The following is a 16,624-nucleotide window of genomic DNA, read 5'->3' on the forward strand; positions in this document are numbered from 1 at the left end:
TGAAAGGGACAACCTCCACCTGCACAGATCACCTAGGCCATCTTAGCTTCTTACTCTTACTACTGGCAAACGATATCATCGTTTCATTCGTCCCTTTGAGTGCTCTACATACACGCTATACGAGCATTCTCCATCATGAACCCTCAAGCTATCTTGATCTCAACGCCTCTCTGATTGATTCATTTCCAGCTCAGCTCGAACAATGACAAGCTCGAAGTTACCACCTCCACACGTCAGAGCCTGGTATTTCTACTCGTTCGCCGCAGAGGTCTTCTCAGCGTGCGCCCTGGTAAGTCGAATGAGCTTTGTCGACTAGAAGATCCCTTTCTCTGACTTGCGTCTGGCTCTTATAGGCTATCTTCTTACCAATTACTCTAGAACGTGAGTATCTACTATCCCTTCCATTGATCTGAAGAGCAAGTTCAGCTGATACGACACTCAATCCCATAGAACTGGCGAAGGAGATAGGATATTATGCTCCTGATTACACTGAGCCTTGTAAAATAGCCAGTGAGGCAGACAATGGAGATGAGAGGATATGTAAAGCGCATATTTTGGGGGTCTGGGTAGATCCTGCATCTTTCAGGTGAGTGATCTCAGCTGACAACTGGGTGCTACTTCTCATTGACAGCTGACTGCTGACTGCTCGATTTGACAGTATGTACGTCAAGTCTGTAGCTGTGGCTGTACAGGCAGTCTGTATCATATCTATAGGTCCACTGGCGGATTCTCGTGAGTCCGAAAGATCTTCTAACGTCACAAAAGAGCAGTCTTGCAGACTTATAACAATACCACAATGATTTTTACCCAGATCCTTCGGAATGACAGCATGCTGATGTACAACACATCATATAGCTTACTGGCGCAAACGACTTCTATTCATATTGACATACACCGGGTCGTTTTCTGCCATCTTGTTCATCCTCTTTCCTTCTACTTCCAGCGCTACATTGGTTCTTCTCGCAGGTCTCCTCTTCATCGTTGGCAATACGACCTATTCCATCGGCACGGTATGCAGCAATGCTTTCTTGCCCGTCCTAGCAAGGGAAAACGACGATGTTCAAAATGCTCTACAAGAAGCCAACGTTGTTCGATCCGAGGATGAAGATTTAGACGATCTGGCTGGATACAGAAGAGCAAGTTTAGATGTGGAAGGGAATCATGTCATTCGCAGTGGACTGGGTCCAGCAGTCCGAGCAATCTCGGCTGAAGATCTGGCAGAATCCGATCCTGTTGACACCACCTCGTCGCCAAAGTCTATGGGAAGAAAAACACATTATGAGACATTATTATCCCTGACGATTTCAAGGTTATCTTCCGTCGGTACAGCTCTAGGATTCTTATCGGGCGTATCTGCACTGGCGTTACTCCTCATACCGGTCATACTGTTGAAAGAAAGTACCTTCTCGCTGAGATTGGCAATCGCTTTGAGCGGGATTTGGTGGGCGGTCTTTACGATACCGAGTTGGCTTGGACTGCCTTCTGGAACTAAGGAAGATGCCAACAGAACAGAGAAGAAGAGTTTCAAAGATGCTTGGAAAAGGATTGGGAACTTGATCAGACCAAAGGAAATTAGAAGTTTACCTAATTTGTATTTATTCTTGTTCGCTTGGATATTCTTATCTGACGGTGAGTCAAATTGTCTTTACTTGATCTTCCATATTTTGGACGATCTGCTGCTAATCGCTTGCCTTTACTCATGCCCGAAGGATTCCACACTATCACCTACACCTCTATATTATTTTGTAAAAGCGTGCTATCATTCTCACCTTCGGAAATTATCTTTATCGGTATCCTAGTTCAATTCTCAGCTATTACGTCTTCCATTACAGTACCGAAATTGCAACATCGTCTGACCAAGACCAATTTCAACATTTTGTTTATGGCTGTGTTGGCAGGTGGATTGATACCTATATATGCCTGTGTGGGGTTGATGCTGGGCTTGAGGGTTCTAAGTACTAAAGGGGAGATGTATGTTTTAGCTACTTGGTTCGGTCTGGTGAGTCAACTGGCTTGTAAATCTAAGATGTATGTATCATTGCTGACCATTTTGAACGCCTTTAGGTATTTGGGCTTTTTTTAAGTTATTCGAGGGCAGTCTATACCGAACTAATCCCACCTGTAAGTAACTTTTCAAGTCTACTACACTTGACATGTATCCTCATTAACATCTTGGGATCGCTTAGGGTCACGAATCCACCTTCTTCTCCTTATTCGCATTCACCGACAAATCAGCCTCCTTTGTCGGTCCAGCCGTTGTAGGGTTGATCGCAGACTTGACTGGTAATTTACGATACGGATTCATTTTCTTGTTGATCATGTTGACTGTACCTATACCTGTGTTGCTGAGAGTCAGTGTTAGAAGAGGTAAAGAAGATGCTCACAAGTGGAGCGAAAGTAAATTAGCAGTGAGGGAAGGCGATGAGGAGATCACTGGATTGCTGGGTTCTTCTTGATATTTAGATCACATCGGAAAAAGGGGATAGCTTTTGTAAAACATTGTTCGAATTGAATGCAGCTATAAGAATATTCCTACCATACTGTAATTATTCTTGAATCGTCAAATAATGCATGGGTTGATATAGTAAAGCATGGCAGAGCATCAAGTCGAAGTAAGGATTCAAGTTGATCTAGTCCTTTTACGTGCTAATCTTCATCTTCATCCGAATCTACTATCCTTTTCACCTTCCCCACCACGCCTGGTCTAGCAGTTAAGGGTGGCATAGATTCATCCTCATCTTCATCATCATCTTGACTATCCAGAGGAGCAAGAGAAGGTCTTTTTCTTCTTCGCGTTCGGCCATCTTCCTCATCCTTCTCATTACTCTGCATCAGTACGTCCTCCTCTTCGTCTTCATCATTCAGTCCGTCGATAACCTGTGATGAAGGCGGTAAAGACGATCTGCCCATCTCTATCTCCTCATCCTCATCCACATTTATTTCTTTATCCTTTCCTTTCCCTGTCCCTTTCCTCTTCCGCTTCTTCGTTCCATTACTCATCATAACATTACCCTGCTCTTTCGCCAGAGCACTCATCTCATCTCTCAATTGTTGTTCTCTCTCAAAGAACGCACGGGTGATTTCCGGATCTTCATCATCTGAATCTTCGATGAACGCCGCAGACTTATAAGTTTGCATCTCTTTGACTTTCTTCACTCGTTTCTTCTTCGCTTTGACCCGTCGGACGAGTTCTCCGGTATCTGAATCTAATTCCATCTCAGATAATCCCGGTGTACCGGACGTAGAGCGCTGACGACGTTGTCTGGGTGGACGACGTCTTCTTAATAAGTCTTTAGGATCCTCTGTTAAGTCCGGCGGAGAAGTGAGGTACTGTTTCAATGCTCCGAGTGAAGTTGAGAGGGAAGAGGGGATTATAGAAGAAGGCATGAACCATTTGGTTGTTTCTTGTCCTTGACCTTGTCCGGGTGAATCCGCTTGAACTGAAGGGAGATCCTCAGGATGGACCATGTCGAATGCGAGTAGTCGAAGCATTAATCGGAAATGCGAATCTTTGGTTACCGCCATCTTCAGTGATTCGGTTGGAGGGTCCAGATCTTTGAAAGATAATGTATATGATTAGCTAGAAATCCTCAGTACTTTTGCCGGCCTCACTCACCATGCTGAGTAAATTTGTCAACAGCTTCTTTACTTGGCCCAGCAAAGTTTCTAGGTCCCCTCTCATCATCATCATCATCATCATCGCTGTCGTCAGCTTGCCGTAAAGCAGCGTCTTCTCCATCTGTAGAGATGATCACCTCCGTCCTGGCCGCGAGCACTATCTCGAGAATCTGAAAGATGGGAACGTCAGTATACACCAATACCAACATAATACGAATGATATCGTTGAAAACCACAGAGGCATCTCTAGTCAGATCACACATTCGACATGAGATGACAACTCACTTCTATGATCCATTTGATCCAATCTTCATGTTCCTCTTTCAACAAGATAGCCACAGTAATTTCCATCTGCTTGGACCAAGATAATTTCTTGTTCTTTTTGAACTCAATTTCCGCTTGACCCATCTATGACGACAAACACAATATACGTGTCAGTCGAGATCCTTTTCATCGTCGTACAGCACCTTGCAACTGACCTTCTCTTGTATCCTCTTCCGCTGTCCACCCATGCCATCACCACTCTCATCATCGCTCTTATAACTGCTTATATCCTTCCATTTACTCCTCGACTTACTTCCGAACGCTTCAACAATCAAGAATGGATCTTCGGCGACCCTCTTGAAGAATTTCCGAAGCACAAAGTTGATCAATTGCGACAGATCTTTGGAAGAGTCCGCTTTGAGCAGGGTATGGGATGAATCCACTATCTTTCGGAAAAGGTTGAGAGTCGACACCTATAAAGCATCTTTCAGCATTTGTGATGTCAAGCATCGAGGTAAGGCAATGTAATTCACCTTGAAATACAATCCCTCGGCCTGAGCTTTGATCACCTGTCTATGCATCAACCCAACCACTCTCTTCATCTGCTCGGGATCATCAAATTCTTGAAATCTGGATAGATACGATAGCAGAGTGTTGGTAACAGGCTCCGAGGCGAATCTCTAAGCAAAATAACAGGGTATCAGCTAATAAGGCCATGGCGATCGTGACTATAGCAGCTAAACGACCGACCTTTTCAAACGTTTTGAAGGTGAAAGCATGTTCAGCATAACTTGGAGCTTCTTTATCAGGTTGAAGAGCTTCTTCCTCCTCATTCCCATATTCTTCTGGCATTACACTGCCATCAGGATTCAGTTCGGTAGACTGTTCAGCTTCCTTCCTCTTCTTACGTGCCGCTTTCCGTTTACGTATGAACATGAATGCTTTGTTCTTCGAGTACTTTTCTAACATCCTTAGGAGTACATATGCGAAATGTATGACCGAGTCGAGATATCTACCTCGTAAAACCGTTGTCAGCTCTATTTCTCGACATCAAAGCGTGGAAAGAGTGAGCTCACGCGACGGATTGATCTTTATACTGCGATATGACTGAAAGTGACGAATCGAGAATATCTCCATTATAGTACAAATTATCTTGTACGATCTCGGCGACTTTCACATCTTCTTGTTCACCCGACATTGCCATAGCATCCAGAAGCAGTAGCTATAGGACGAATCAGCTCATAATCTGATGCTTCCAGACTTCATCCGATGAGTGACTCACTACCTGTGTGAAACAGTCTAAACTAGCTTGCAGCTCCGTCCAAGCAGGTGGCTACATAATTTTATCAGAACCTTCCACTTCTATCGCCGTATCAGTCTGAATTGTGTACTCACCTTATCATCCATCGAACTCTTCATACGGGAAAACAACCACCTTATCGAATCCATCTCTGCCATCTCAGCTACCAAGCCAAGTGACAATTCGTATTCCTTCTTTCCCTTCTGTTCTTCTTTGTGCCTCAGGACCAGCAGATATTCAATAAAGAATCGTGTGAGGTAAAACGTTCGTACGTTATCAGCAGGTCGGATCTTACTTCTTTCCATCCGTATGTCACGTAAGATCGATTGGAAGAAGGCTATGCAATTGTGAACGTAAGCTGGTATCCCCCGTCGATCTCGGATTGCAGAGCTTACTATTGAAACACGATTCTATGAATGATTTCGCTAGAGATTGCAATGCTCTCATCGCGTCTGGACTGAAATTGATTATTTGGGTCAATTCATCCTACGCACAAATACCTATCAGCACACGATGCCACATTTCACAAGGGGTAAGTTGATTTACCACTTTCTTAGCTTTCTGTGCCCTCTTTCGTTTCACTTCGTCTAATATCGTTCCTGCATTGGCAGCAATTGCATTCTGCTTGTGCAATATTACTTTTTGTTCGCCCTATCACCAAGCACATCTTCAGCTCTATCGTATTGCTATGATGGAAATGGAAGACGACTCACAGCTCGCACGGCAACGGTAGTCCCGAATCGCGAATGCCTAGTCATTCCCACTTTCGATACCAGAGCTTTCTGCCTTTTCTCAACATCAAGTAATTTTGATAAGTTTTCCAGTGGCGCCTAAGTAGAAGTATAATTCAGCCAATGCTCCAAGAAAGATCACGCATGTCGAGCCGATTGAACAAGTTGTACTCACTCTTTCTTGATCCTGACCCAATTCTTTCGGTTTGACCGACCTAAATATCAGATGGAGTATATCCAAGACTAACACGTTGAAAGGATTGAAATCTGATTTATCTGCGCATGACGCCAGTGTGAGAAGTAATTGGGAATAAGTGAGTTTGTTGAGTTGGAGAATTAACGTTGACTATTGACAATTACAGCATAATCAGCGACGCAGTGATACGATATCAAGGTGATTTTGGTATAGCTAGGTGAGAAACTTACTTGTAGATTCGCAAACTCTTCTTTTTCACCTGTAGCTGTACCTTCTGCCACCGTATCTTTGATAGCCAGCAAATTCCGTACGACGTGTAATCCCAGCGAGATGATTCTCTCGTCTTTCTCATCCCTGCGATCAAAGTCAGCTTCTTGTGCACCTTGAACGGAAATCAACAATGACAACCCAGCTGGACAACTCACTTCCTGGGTCTGGCCAGACTTGGTAACATCAATGCCAGTAGACATCTCAATGGTCCACTCGTCTGTAAGATCATAGCTTTGTATTCTAATTGAGCTCTCAACAATGATGCGTAATCCGTTACCACGTCTGGTTCATCTTCCATCTCTTTCAATTCGGATGCCACGTCTATAGGCCAAGTAAGAGCCGCGATGAGGTCACCTAGATTGACAAGTAGCCGTACATCAAGATCAGCTCTCTGGATAATATCGTTCCGTTCACAAAATAGGGCTGATGAGAATTGCGTATTCAGTTATAGAATATAGGATGAACTCACACGCTAACAATGCAACTTTCCTACCCCAGTCTCCTCTATCTGTACATTCCACCAACAAAGCTATCAATTCCCTCATCAAACCCGCTTTGGCCATACATCTCGCCACAGTTCGCTCATCGTCTTCATCATCTTTCCTCCATAGTTTCTTCAAGTCTTTCAACACTCCCAAAACACTATCACCAGGTCTATAAACAGTTTCGAATTTTCCTGATTCGGGACTCGTTTCGATTTCTTCGTATCCTCCCAGAGCAGCTACCAGCGATTGAACAGCGGGAAGGAATATCTCATACTTGTTGATGGGCTCTTGGTCTATCGAGGGGGATAACCGATCGATGTCAAGGTCGAGGTCGAGATCTTTGTATGGGTCTTGAGAAAGGGAGGGATCAGGGGAGTAGGTATAGCTCATCCTGGACAAATCAATGGATGATATGATTTTTCCGCCTGGACAGCCAGGTGAGGCATGGACTGGCACAGCGATTCTGAGAGATACCACTTGAAATCAAACGAAGAGACGGTTGGAATGTTGAACATTGATTTTGCGGAGGCGAGACGCGTTCATCTTTGGATTCAAGTATGAGTGCCGGTGAAACGCGTTTGGATGCGAAATTACGTAAGACCGAAGATGGAGAAGTCAGGACGCACTGCAAGTCTACCTTTGGTTGCGACAGAGACGCTGAAAAGGGTGAAGATCTCTATGCTATCCGATCAAGTCAGCGAGGATGACCATAGCATGTTGAATATTTAGCGTATCCGTCGTACTCTACAGACCATGCTTGACGATGATGTGCCTCTACGAGAAAAAGTAAGACCAATGATGAACGATATCGAGGTGAATTGGTTTTGCTGCCATGCGCACGGACACCTCCACCTTTGAGTTTGAGGATTCCAAAGGTTAATTTCAGATTTCAACGTGCAACCGTCGTTTTATCAGATATCCTCAAATCGAAACGATCGAAACAGCAACATACAGTGTACACCTCATAGGATCAATGATATAGCACCAGCCATCTCTCGAGTACCTTACCAGCCATTCTGCTCTTCAAGCGATCCACGTCTTTCTCAGGCGTAAGCCTCGGCGCTGGTCTGTCTCATCGTTTCTTCTCTACGACCATCCTCAACATGGGCCCCTCGACGGAGACGTATCAGCCCAATTGGCACGTCAAAGCTTTGTCTGCTCCAGGTCCAGACACAGACTTGTCACTTCATGTCTCTTTTGATAATGCCAGGTTCCTCTTTGGCTGTGGGGAGGGGACACAACGGGCTTTCACTCAGAAACGAATGGGTATGAGGGGGTTGTCGGCTATTTTTGTGGGTAGCGGCGAAGCTAGATCGAGAGCTGGTTTGGCGGGTGAGCACAACGTCTCTTTTAATAAAAAGTAGTAGCAGTGTAAGAGAAAGCTGATTGATGGGGTTGTGGAATAGGCGTTTTGATGACTGCTGCAGATGGGGGAATCTCGAAGGTGGATATCGTAGGCCCACCAGATCTGTCACATTATATTTCTACCTTGAGATCATCTGTCATTCGGTGAGTCGTGCCCTACTATAATACCTGCCTGATGGCACGCTCATGCTGATAACGTGGTGTCTTTTGCAGAGATTCACTCACGGTTAATATGCATTCCATCCCCCGCTCAACATCCTCTGGTGAATCAGTTGAATTATTCAAGTCTCCAAATATAACTGTCAATGGAATCGCTCTCATTCCCGAAAGTCAACCTACCGCCGGACCTTCCTCGTCCAACTATATCCCTTTCGACCCGTACTCATCTTCGTTTCGACCTAGTAGGATATCACCATCAGATGCTCAGAAATGGTGCGACCAAATCGTAGCGGATATATTCCATAATGGACCAAAAGCTAGGGCGTCTAGGCGCCCTTATCAACCCCCTGCGCCTTCCTCAGATGGTACGAAACCGAGATCAAGATCTCCCTCTCCGCGTCGGACAGCCAACCCTTTTGTCAATCCAGATGGAACAATCTGCTCCTCCATACCCGATACGCGGTATCCCTTACCCTTGCCCTCTAGGCAAGATGTGAATACTCAGATGGTATACATATGTCAAGCGCCGGATGTAAGAGGGAAGTTCAATGTGGAAAAGGCGAACCAGTTGGGTGTGCCAAAAGGTCCAGCAAGGGGGAAGTTGACGAAAGGAGAAGAGATAGAAGTGGATGATCCGTCTGTGGAAGGTGGGAAGAGAGTGGTCAAGCCGGAAGAATGCTTAGTTGGTGGAGGACCTGGATCTGTGAGTGGACCATGTCTTCCCATTCATATATACACTTTGACGCAATTCCATCGATAGGTCCTCATAGTAGTGAACTGCTCGGAACAAACGAAACCTGCATTACTCCAAAACACCTCATTCCACAAATATCAGCCTTTTAAAGCTCATGCTGAGGGACTGGAACCCAGACGTGTACATCTTATCGTCCACAGAGTACCAAGAGCCGTCTGGGACACAGAGGACTACAAAGAGTGGATGAAAGCTTTCGGTGAACGTACTCAGGTGAGTCGCGGCGCAATTCCATCTTACCTGTCGATACGACAGCTGATCTTAGTATACATTGTGACCAGCACCTCATTGCGGATCCTGTCAACTATCCTGACCGGACGGTATTCAATTCGGCAGCGTGGAATACCCTCCAATTATCACTTGCCGATCCAGAGATATTCGTACCTCCTTTTGTTCAATCCCCTCATTCTTCCTCCATCGACTTGCCTCCCAATACTTCCTTCCTCGTTGAAAACTCTTTCTGTCGGATGCACCAGCCTGCTCCAGTAACTACGGTGGATAATCATGAGAAGGACATCCCATTCTTGATCACTTCCTCTGAAGCGGCAGCTGCAAGAGAGACGATCCGACAGGATATGCCTGAATATGCCATCGCATGTGATCAAGCTCGACAGGCAATTCTATCTGATCCCAGATCAATCAATCCATCAGAACCTCAAACCGGAGACGACATCACGATCACTACGTTGGGTACTGGAAGTGCCATACCTTCTAAATACCGGAATGTATCTAGTACGCATATTGATGTGCCTGATCTAGGAGGTATATTGTTAGATGCTGGTGAAGGTACTTTGGGGCAAATGAGAAGAAGATTTGGTGAACAGGGTATAAAGAAGTTGTTGGGAGAACTCAGAATGATATTCATATCACATATGCATGCGGATCATCATCTGGGTTTAAATTCGGTACTAGAAGAAAGGTTCAGGGTGAGTTGCTACTTCTTTAACTCTGGAAATTCATTCAAGATACAACTTATTGATCTGATTATCAGCTTGGCATAAATTCCCCTTTATTCCTCATTGCACCTACCAACATAGCTTTAAACATGCAAGAATCGGCTTCATGGCAATATGCAGCTACTTCCCGAGAAGCTCTCGAAAATGTAATGTACATAAATATACAGAGGTTGGGATTCAAGATGTTCAATCCGAAATTGAAACCTAGATCGAGGGAATCTTCACCTGAAACTGTAAATAGACACGAAGATGTAGACGTCGAGATGCATCAATGGGAGAAAGAAGGTTTAGACGATCGAGAGAATGGGAGGAGAGTCTGGCCATTCACTAACATATATGGATTTTCACCTTCTGCGTGAGTGTTTCCCAACCACATGTCGATATTCTTCAGCTGAGAGTCTGATTTTTTTCCCTTTAGGAGTCGAGATCATTGGAACGCTCTGCATCGACTTTTGGATGAGATGTCGTTCAAATCCATATGGGCTCCTGTGGTTCCTCATAGAGGCAGGGCTTTCGGGTTGGCTATTGAACATTCGTCAGGCTGGAAGATAGTGTAAGTTTATACCTAATTGAAATGACGCAATGTTGTAATCCTGATTCGTACCAAATACAAAAGCTATTCCGGAGATACCAAACCTTCCGAAGAACTTGTTGAAGCTGGACGGAACGCTACTCTTTTGATACACGAGGCTACGTTGGAGGACGACAAACCTGAAGTGGCGGCTGTCAAAGGTCATTCGACCTTCTCTCAAGCCATCGACGTGGGGAAGAAGTAAGTGCAGCTAAATCTCCAAACTTCCTCCATTGAAAGCTGACAAGCTGTTTTTGATATCTTATAGGATGAAGGCCAAACACATATTGTTAAATCATTTCTCGCAACGATATCCCAAATTACCAAAATTACCTACTGCACCTACCCCAACAACGACTCAAGATGGTATCAACGGGAACGGATCTTCAGAAGAGATTCAACCTGTTGTATCGATTTCATTCGATTTCATGTCGATCAAAATCCGCGATATGTGGAAAATGAATTATTACATGGAGCCTCTGAGCTTGCTGTTTGTAGAGACGGAAGAAGATGGTGATGGGGAGACGGTAGAAGGTGAAGGAAGTGTTTTGAATGCTGTCAAGAATGATGTTAATCCAAGTCTGGATGGTTTTAACCTCAATGGAAGTGGAAGTGAAGTGAATTGTAAAAAGAGTAAGAATAACAAGAACAAGAATCAGACTAAGGATCACCAAATTCCCATTCCAGCGAGTCACTCTTCATTCATGCCTACCACAATGGAAGGGCATGGAGTTGGGATCAAAAATCAGCAGAAATCGAAGAAATCATTAAAGCGAGAAGCTGCCAGGGCAGCTAAGCGACCTGCACCCAGTCCTAGTCCGACGAAGAATGAGGATCAACCTCTAGCGAAGAGGAGATCGACCGATTCGTCGACCATCATATTGGGAACAGCCAATGGACGGGAAGTCGAAGCGGGAATGAAGGTGGTGGATGATGAGGTTGAAAAGATGCAAGTGGATTCATAGATATGACGTCGTCATTTATCGCTTCTTGTTGATGATTTTACGCATTTCACATATCTCATAATCATGTACCAACTCAATGCATTTACTACCTGCTCAATCATCTTACTGTATACCCTGGGTATCTCGCTAGCCAGCGGCAAATCATTTTTAGGTCTGTGCTGTGTTGTTTTTAACAGAATGTATTGCATTGTACACTCCCACATCTGTCATTCTTAGCAACGGAAAAAAATCGCGATTCATTCTCAACCTCGGAGGTAACTTGATCTTTCAATTTCCTGTAGACCAGTCTAATTGGGTTGAAACACAGGGAACGAAATATCACTAGCAGGTAGGTAGGTGGCTGAATGATGTCTAAAACAAAATGCTGTAGAATTTAGTCATAATCGAAACGCCACTTTCGTATTTGTACACTTGATACTGTAATCAATCATCTAAATGTCTCATTCCAATATATGTTGTACTGTGTATGCATGAGTGAGTCAGAGTCAATGAGACATTTAGCGTTGATTCATTTTGGACCATTTGTTTCATGGTCTCATCTCACATATTATCAGCATGAGTGATAGCGCTAAGTTGGTGTATGTTAGGACTTGCTCCTAACCTCCTGCGACGGTCTGAGGGGGCCGAGACATGTAACAAGGTGTTACATTACTTTTATGCTTACAGTATATTTGCACCCTACCTCAGATGATTCTCGCCCGAGAGATCAACAGTTCAAGGATCTGATCACAATCACAAAAGACAGAATGTAGTGAGTAGAACGGATCTAAACGATGGACTGACACAGAACATAGACATATAAGTTGAAGTGATCTAGACCTAGTGATTTCAGACTGTGAATGTGATCAGACTGTAGACTGGAACTTTCCCAAATTCTCATTAGAAGTTGAATACCTCCTATGAAGACTCTGTTCCCCGCGAGATGAGAGGGGGAACTTATTGAGTACTGTAACAAGACCACAAATATGGTTATACACGTACAGACTGTAAATTCATGATGTTTTTTTTTTCTTTTCTTCATTCTTTTTTAAATCAATTCAATCTAGAATTCTCTTCATATAAATACCTCAATTTCAATTCCATTCACTATCGTTTCGTCTCATTTGCTTATATTTGTGGGAATCTTCTTCTCTTCTTCTTTCGCTACCATTACTACGACAACGCCTCTCCGTGATTTGTTTCAACATCAACGGCAGGCTTACCAAACGTTCAGTGAACTCAATCTAATCTCGGAGGTATTCTTACTATCAACTATTAGGGATACTAATACACAACATATATAAACATATATACTTTTGAAGACGATCGAAGGTATTCAACATGTCTCGTACACTTATCACTCAGAATCTATCAACGCAAAACCCACCGGATCCTTCGAATCCTACAGCTATACCTACTTCATTATCGCTATCCATCCCATTCTTCTCCCGTTCATCCTCATCTTCTCAAACATACTCGACAGACCTTGACACTTCTTCCTCATCATACTCGGACATATCTCCCGGTCTAGGTATAGATATTAATCCTAATTACCTTTATAATCCACAAGCTTCATCCCTCGACCTCAGAAAATCAACTTCATCTTCCAGTTCTAGATCGTCTGTCCGACCAGGATTGAAGAAAATGCCGAGTTGGAATAATCAAACGTGGTCACCCAGAACTTCACAGGATGTATACATCCGACGTGCTTCCGAACAAAGCGAGTCATCCTCTCCTACAGATGGGGAATTTGTCTTTGACAGTGGGGCTAGTGGACATGGGAGAAGGAAAAGTTTGATTAATATTGATTTCGGAACTTGGAGTAAGAAACCTAAAATTATCTTTTCTGGCAAAAAGAAATCACTCTCAATATCGAAACTCAAATTGAAATCGAAATCGACTCTCACCACGACGACCTCGAGATCGGGGGAGAGACCGGTGCAGGTCGAAGACGAAATAGTGTCTGCCAAAGATACGTTTAACGGTATTCCAAATATCACTTTCAGTCCTCTGCAGCGAGTATGGGCAAGGTCCGAAGAGGAGGACGTTGATCGAATTGATCGTCATCGTCGAGGATCCGATTGGCCACCTACTCAATCGAGGGAAATGTATTTGGACTTAAGTGGAATACCCACTTTCACGGGTGAAAATGATCAAAGCGATAATGGATTATTCGAACAATTCTCCAAATTCAACTTTACCAGCATGACCGGCATGACCGGCATGAAGGCTCAAAGCAGCCAAACTCCTTCGGTTCAGCTAGAACTGGAAGGTGGGAGAGTAGATACACCTTTGGAAATGCCTGTGGGACCTAGATTAAATTTACGGTTGAGAAAATCTCATTCTTCTTCTATCCTTTCTCCTGTTTTAGACACCGAAGAGGAAGAGGAGGAGGAAGAGGTGATGTACATGAGTTCAACTGTCAAAGACGACAACAAGCTAGAGAAAGAACAGTCAATTGATAATCGGGTTCACTCTCAAGCAGGAGTAGAAAAGGAAGCGCAAGGGCAGGAGCTGCAGCAAGAGCAAGAAGAAGAATATTTCACACCATGTTTCATCCCTTCTTCATCATTCGTCGGTGTCAAGACCACCTATCCTACCAAATCTAACGATACAGTCCAAACCAGTACGGGGTCAGAAGAAGAATCACCTATATTCGACTTATCGATCTTCTCCCCTCGACCTGCATTGCCCAACGCACCCGTCCTAAAAGGTATAGTAGATACTTTACCTATCTCACCTCTGGAACTACCTTCAAGCACAAGCCTAGGCTCTGTCGCATCTTTCAAAGATATAGCTTTATCGTTCCCTACGCCTATCTTATCTAAAGATCCACCAAGCTCACCAATCGTCATGCCTATACCACGAAAGGGAATATCAATACCTCATCAATCAATCGAATCCGTCCTTAACCCTTATCCTTGTAGTACCATCAATCGAAGATCATCTCTTACCGACCGAAGACCCTCTAGACCGTCCACTACGATCGAAGGTATACCAACAACTCGAAGAAGGATGTCTCTGATATTGAAACCTGCAATCTTACCTTGTCCTACCCCTCCTTCACTTCTTACTTCCCCCAAAACACTGGGAAGCGAATACATCCCACCTCTCTTCTCACCCAATTCTACCAGTCCCACTTCATCGTTGTTCATTAATACCACGACTGGAATAGGAGGATTACCAGTTAGGAGAGGAAGAGGCAGTTTGAAATTGAAATTGCCATCTTCGCATTTCGCCAATTCCACTGGACTAGGTTTCGGGCCTGAGAAAGATGAACGGGAAGAGGAGAAGGAAGAACACGTACCTACACCTGGTACGTTTGGGTTAGAGGGAGAGAAAGAAAGGTTTGGTAATGAAGGAATAGATGGGATTAATCCTTATTTTGCTTAAAGACGTTAGTGCTGTATAAGTATAATAGATAACGAATAGCCATTAATACATGATTATACAAGGCAGCGCCCAGTTATTAGTAGTTAGTATATATTATATAGATGAATTTGATATGCATACAATTACCTAATATTACTGTACTCCCTTGATCCCTATTCATACACGTTTAATCGTCGCCAACGAGAGGTTGCCTCTCATCACTACGATGAGCGTTAGTAGTGTCTAGAGGATTACCAAAATCATCGATACCAAGTTCCCGTTGTCTTCTCTTCCATATCAAACAGATCACCTATCGGTCGGGGTCCATCAGCCTGACTCCACCTGAATTATTGTCGTGCATGGTAGCTGACTCACCAACAACGCTCCCTGCATACCTCCTGTGACAGCATAAGCCAACCAACTAGTCCAATTCGTTCCAGGTCTAAGAACCAGACTCATTACAAACAACACACTTCCAGGTACCTGAATCGCCATGGTACCCAGACTCAGGACACCGACAAGTTTCGAATGGTATGTACGGTATATCTGAGGTGCGTATTGTAATACCGCTAGGATCGTCCCTGAAACACCTAGGAAGGTGGCTAGGTACGATAGGAATGGGTGAGGGGGGACAGTGGACGGAAGCATCAGGAGCAACGAGATTGATAAGAGGAACAGGAGTGATCTGTTCATTTTCTATCACTTAGCATGTTCCAATTAACGGAGTATACGATACTTACAGATGGAGGAATACGACTACAGCGAGAGTGACTGCCAATCTCCATTCAGGAGTGGTAGATACGGTGACTATGGGTCGGGGTACAGCGCTTTCCGACCTGCTTGTACCTGTCGCACCATAGTCTCGACCTATCACATCCGGTTCGAGGGGCATGACTCGTTGGTATTTGAGATGTTTAGGGAAGTAAGCGAGATATAACACCAATCTTGCAGAAAGTCAGCTACGGAGGTCATCGGGTTATCGATACAAATAGCTCACATGACAGTAAATAAGAACCATTGTAAGGTTACTTGGTAGAATCCGAGCAGTGATTCGAAACACCTCCCAGCGCTCTATACGAACAAACGTCAGTTGTACGAACTCCTTCGGAAATCCCGGTAAGCTGCAACTCACGATAACCCTACAGCACCTGAATAAAGGCCACTGCACAATAAGCAAGTTGAGCATTCCGGAAGCAGATGAAGTGGCTCCCAGGAGAAGGTACCACTAATCGATACAATGGTAAGCTGATTGAGGTATCTTGGATGGACATCAACTTACTGGCGAAAAGCCCTCTGATGTTTTGGTAGTGATGATACGCAGATGCTATACAGGCAATCGAGTCAGCACATATCATCAGATCGATAGATACGGATCGAGCTGTAAGTAAGCAGAGAGGAGCTCACCTGAGGCAGGTAACTTATGATGAGCCCCGTGCAGAGTAACAGAGATAGTACGAGAGTCGGTACGTCGTGCGTCTAAACCGGGAAGTAAGTTAGTGTTGTCCACTGCATTAAGAATTACACCGCTTACTGTAGGACACTCTGAGGGCGCTGAAAAGTCTTTCATCCTGAATACGACTTTCTACAACACAACACACGGTCAGAGCATAGTGAGATGAAGAACAATAACAATACAGTACTG

The 16,624-nt window shown here is 44.2% G+C and overlaps 5 protein-coding genes across 5 annotated transcripts; 3 read left to right on the top strand and 2 right to left on the bottom strand.

The window, feature by feature from the left end:
- Positions 1 to 202: 202 nt before the first annotated feature.
- Positions 203 to 2,456, top strand: I203_100111 (uncharacterized protein; the record flags this gene model as incomplete). The annotated part of the gene is made up of 8 exons (XM_019151162.1): positions 203 to 289; positions 354 to 381; positions 451 to 586; positions 659 to 732; positions 856 to 1,629; positions 1,710 to 1,999; positions 2,065 to 2,121; positions 2,187 to 2,456. 8 exons carry the CDS (start codon positions 203 to 205, stop codon positions 2,454 to 2,456), a joined length of 1,716 nt encoding a protein of 571 aa, XP_018999487.1.
- A 190-nt stretch (positions 2,457 to 2,646) lies between these two features.
- On the bottom strand, positions 2,647 to 7,254 carry I203_100112 (uncharacterized protein; the record flags this gene model as incomplete). The annotated part of the gene is made up of 16 exons (XM_019151161.1): positions 2,647 to 3,554; positions 3,617 to 3,788; positions 3,904 to 4,026; positions 4,098 to 4,355; positions 4,416 to 4,562; positions 4,633 to 4,894; positions 4,959 to 5,104; positions 5,165 to 5,215; positions 5,278 to 5,519; positions 5,578 to 5,668; positions 5,729 to 5,833; positions 5,896 to 6,012; positions 6,089 to 6,259; positions 6,340 to 6,463; positions 6,535 to 6,733; positions 6,849 to 7,254. The coding sequence occupies 16 exons, from the start codon at positions 7,252 to 7,254 to the stop codon at positions 2,647 to 2,649; spliced, it is 3,522 nt and encodes a 1,173-aa protein (XP_018999486.1).
- A 713-nt stretch (positions 7,255 to 7,967) lies between these two features.
- On the top strand, positions 7,968 to 11,631 carry I203_100113 (uncharacterized protein; the record flags this gene model as incomplete). The annotated part of the gene is made up of 9 exons (XM_019151160.1): positions 7,968 to 8,196; positions 8,271 to 8,373; positions 8,443 to 9,091; positions 9,149 to 9,352; positions 9,421 to 10,065; positions 10,131 to 10,450; positions 10,514 to 10,648; positions 10,712 to 10,867; positions 10,935 to 11,631. 9 exons carry the CDS (start codon positions 7,968 to 7,970, stop codon positions 11,629 to 11,631), a joined length of 3,138 nt encoding a protein of 1,045 aa, XP_018999485.1.
- A 1,320-nt stretch (positions 11,632 to 12,951) lies between these two features.
- On the top strand, positions 12,952 to 15,003 carry I203_100114 (uncharacterized protein; the record flags this gene model as incomplete). The annotated part of the gene is made up of 1 exon (XM_019151159.1): positions 12,952 to 15,003. The coding sequence occupies one exon, from the start codon at positions 12,952 to 12,954 to the stop codon at positions 15,001 to 15,003; it is 2,052 nt and encodes a 683-aa protein (XP_018999484.1).
- Positions 15,004 to 15,169: 166 nt separating this feature from the next.
- Positions 15,170 to 16,549, bottom strand: I203_100115 (uncharacterized protein; the record flags this gene model as incomplete). Its single annotated transcript, XM_019151158.1, has 8 exons — positions 15,170 to 15,292; positions 15,358 to 15,667; positions 15,723 to 15,926; positions 15,980 to 16,053; positions 16,115 to 16,207; positions 16,262 to 16,306; positions 16,387 to 16,458; positions 16,514 to 16,549. The coding sequence occupies 8 exons, from the start codon at positions 16,547 to 16,549 to the stop codon at positions 15,170 to 15,172; spliced, it is 957 nt and encodes a 318-aa protein (XP_018999483.1).
- Between the last annotated feature and the right edge of the window lie 75 nt (positions 16,550 to 16,624).

This window comes from Kwoniella mangroviensis (genome assembly GCF_000507465.2).
Source record: "Kwoniella mangroviensis CBS 8507 chromosome 1 map unlocalized Ctg01, whole genome shotgun sequence".
Lineage (NCBI taxonomy): Eukaryota > Fungi > Basidiomycota > Tremellomycetes > Tremellales > Cryptococcaceae > Kwoniella > Kwoniella mangrovensis.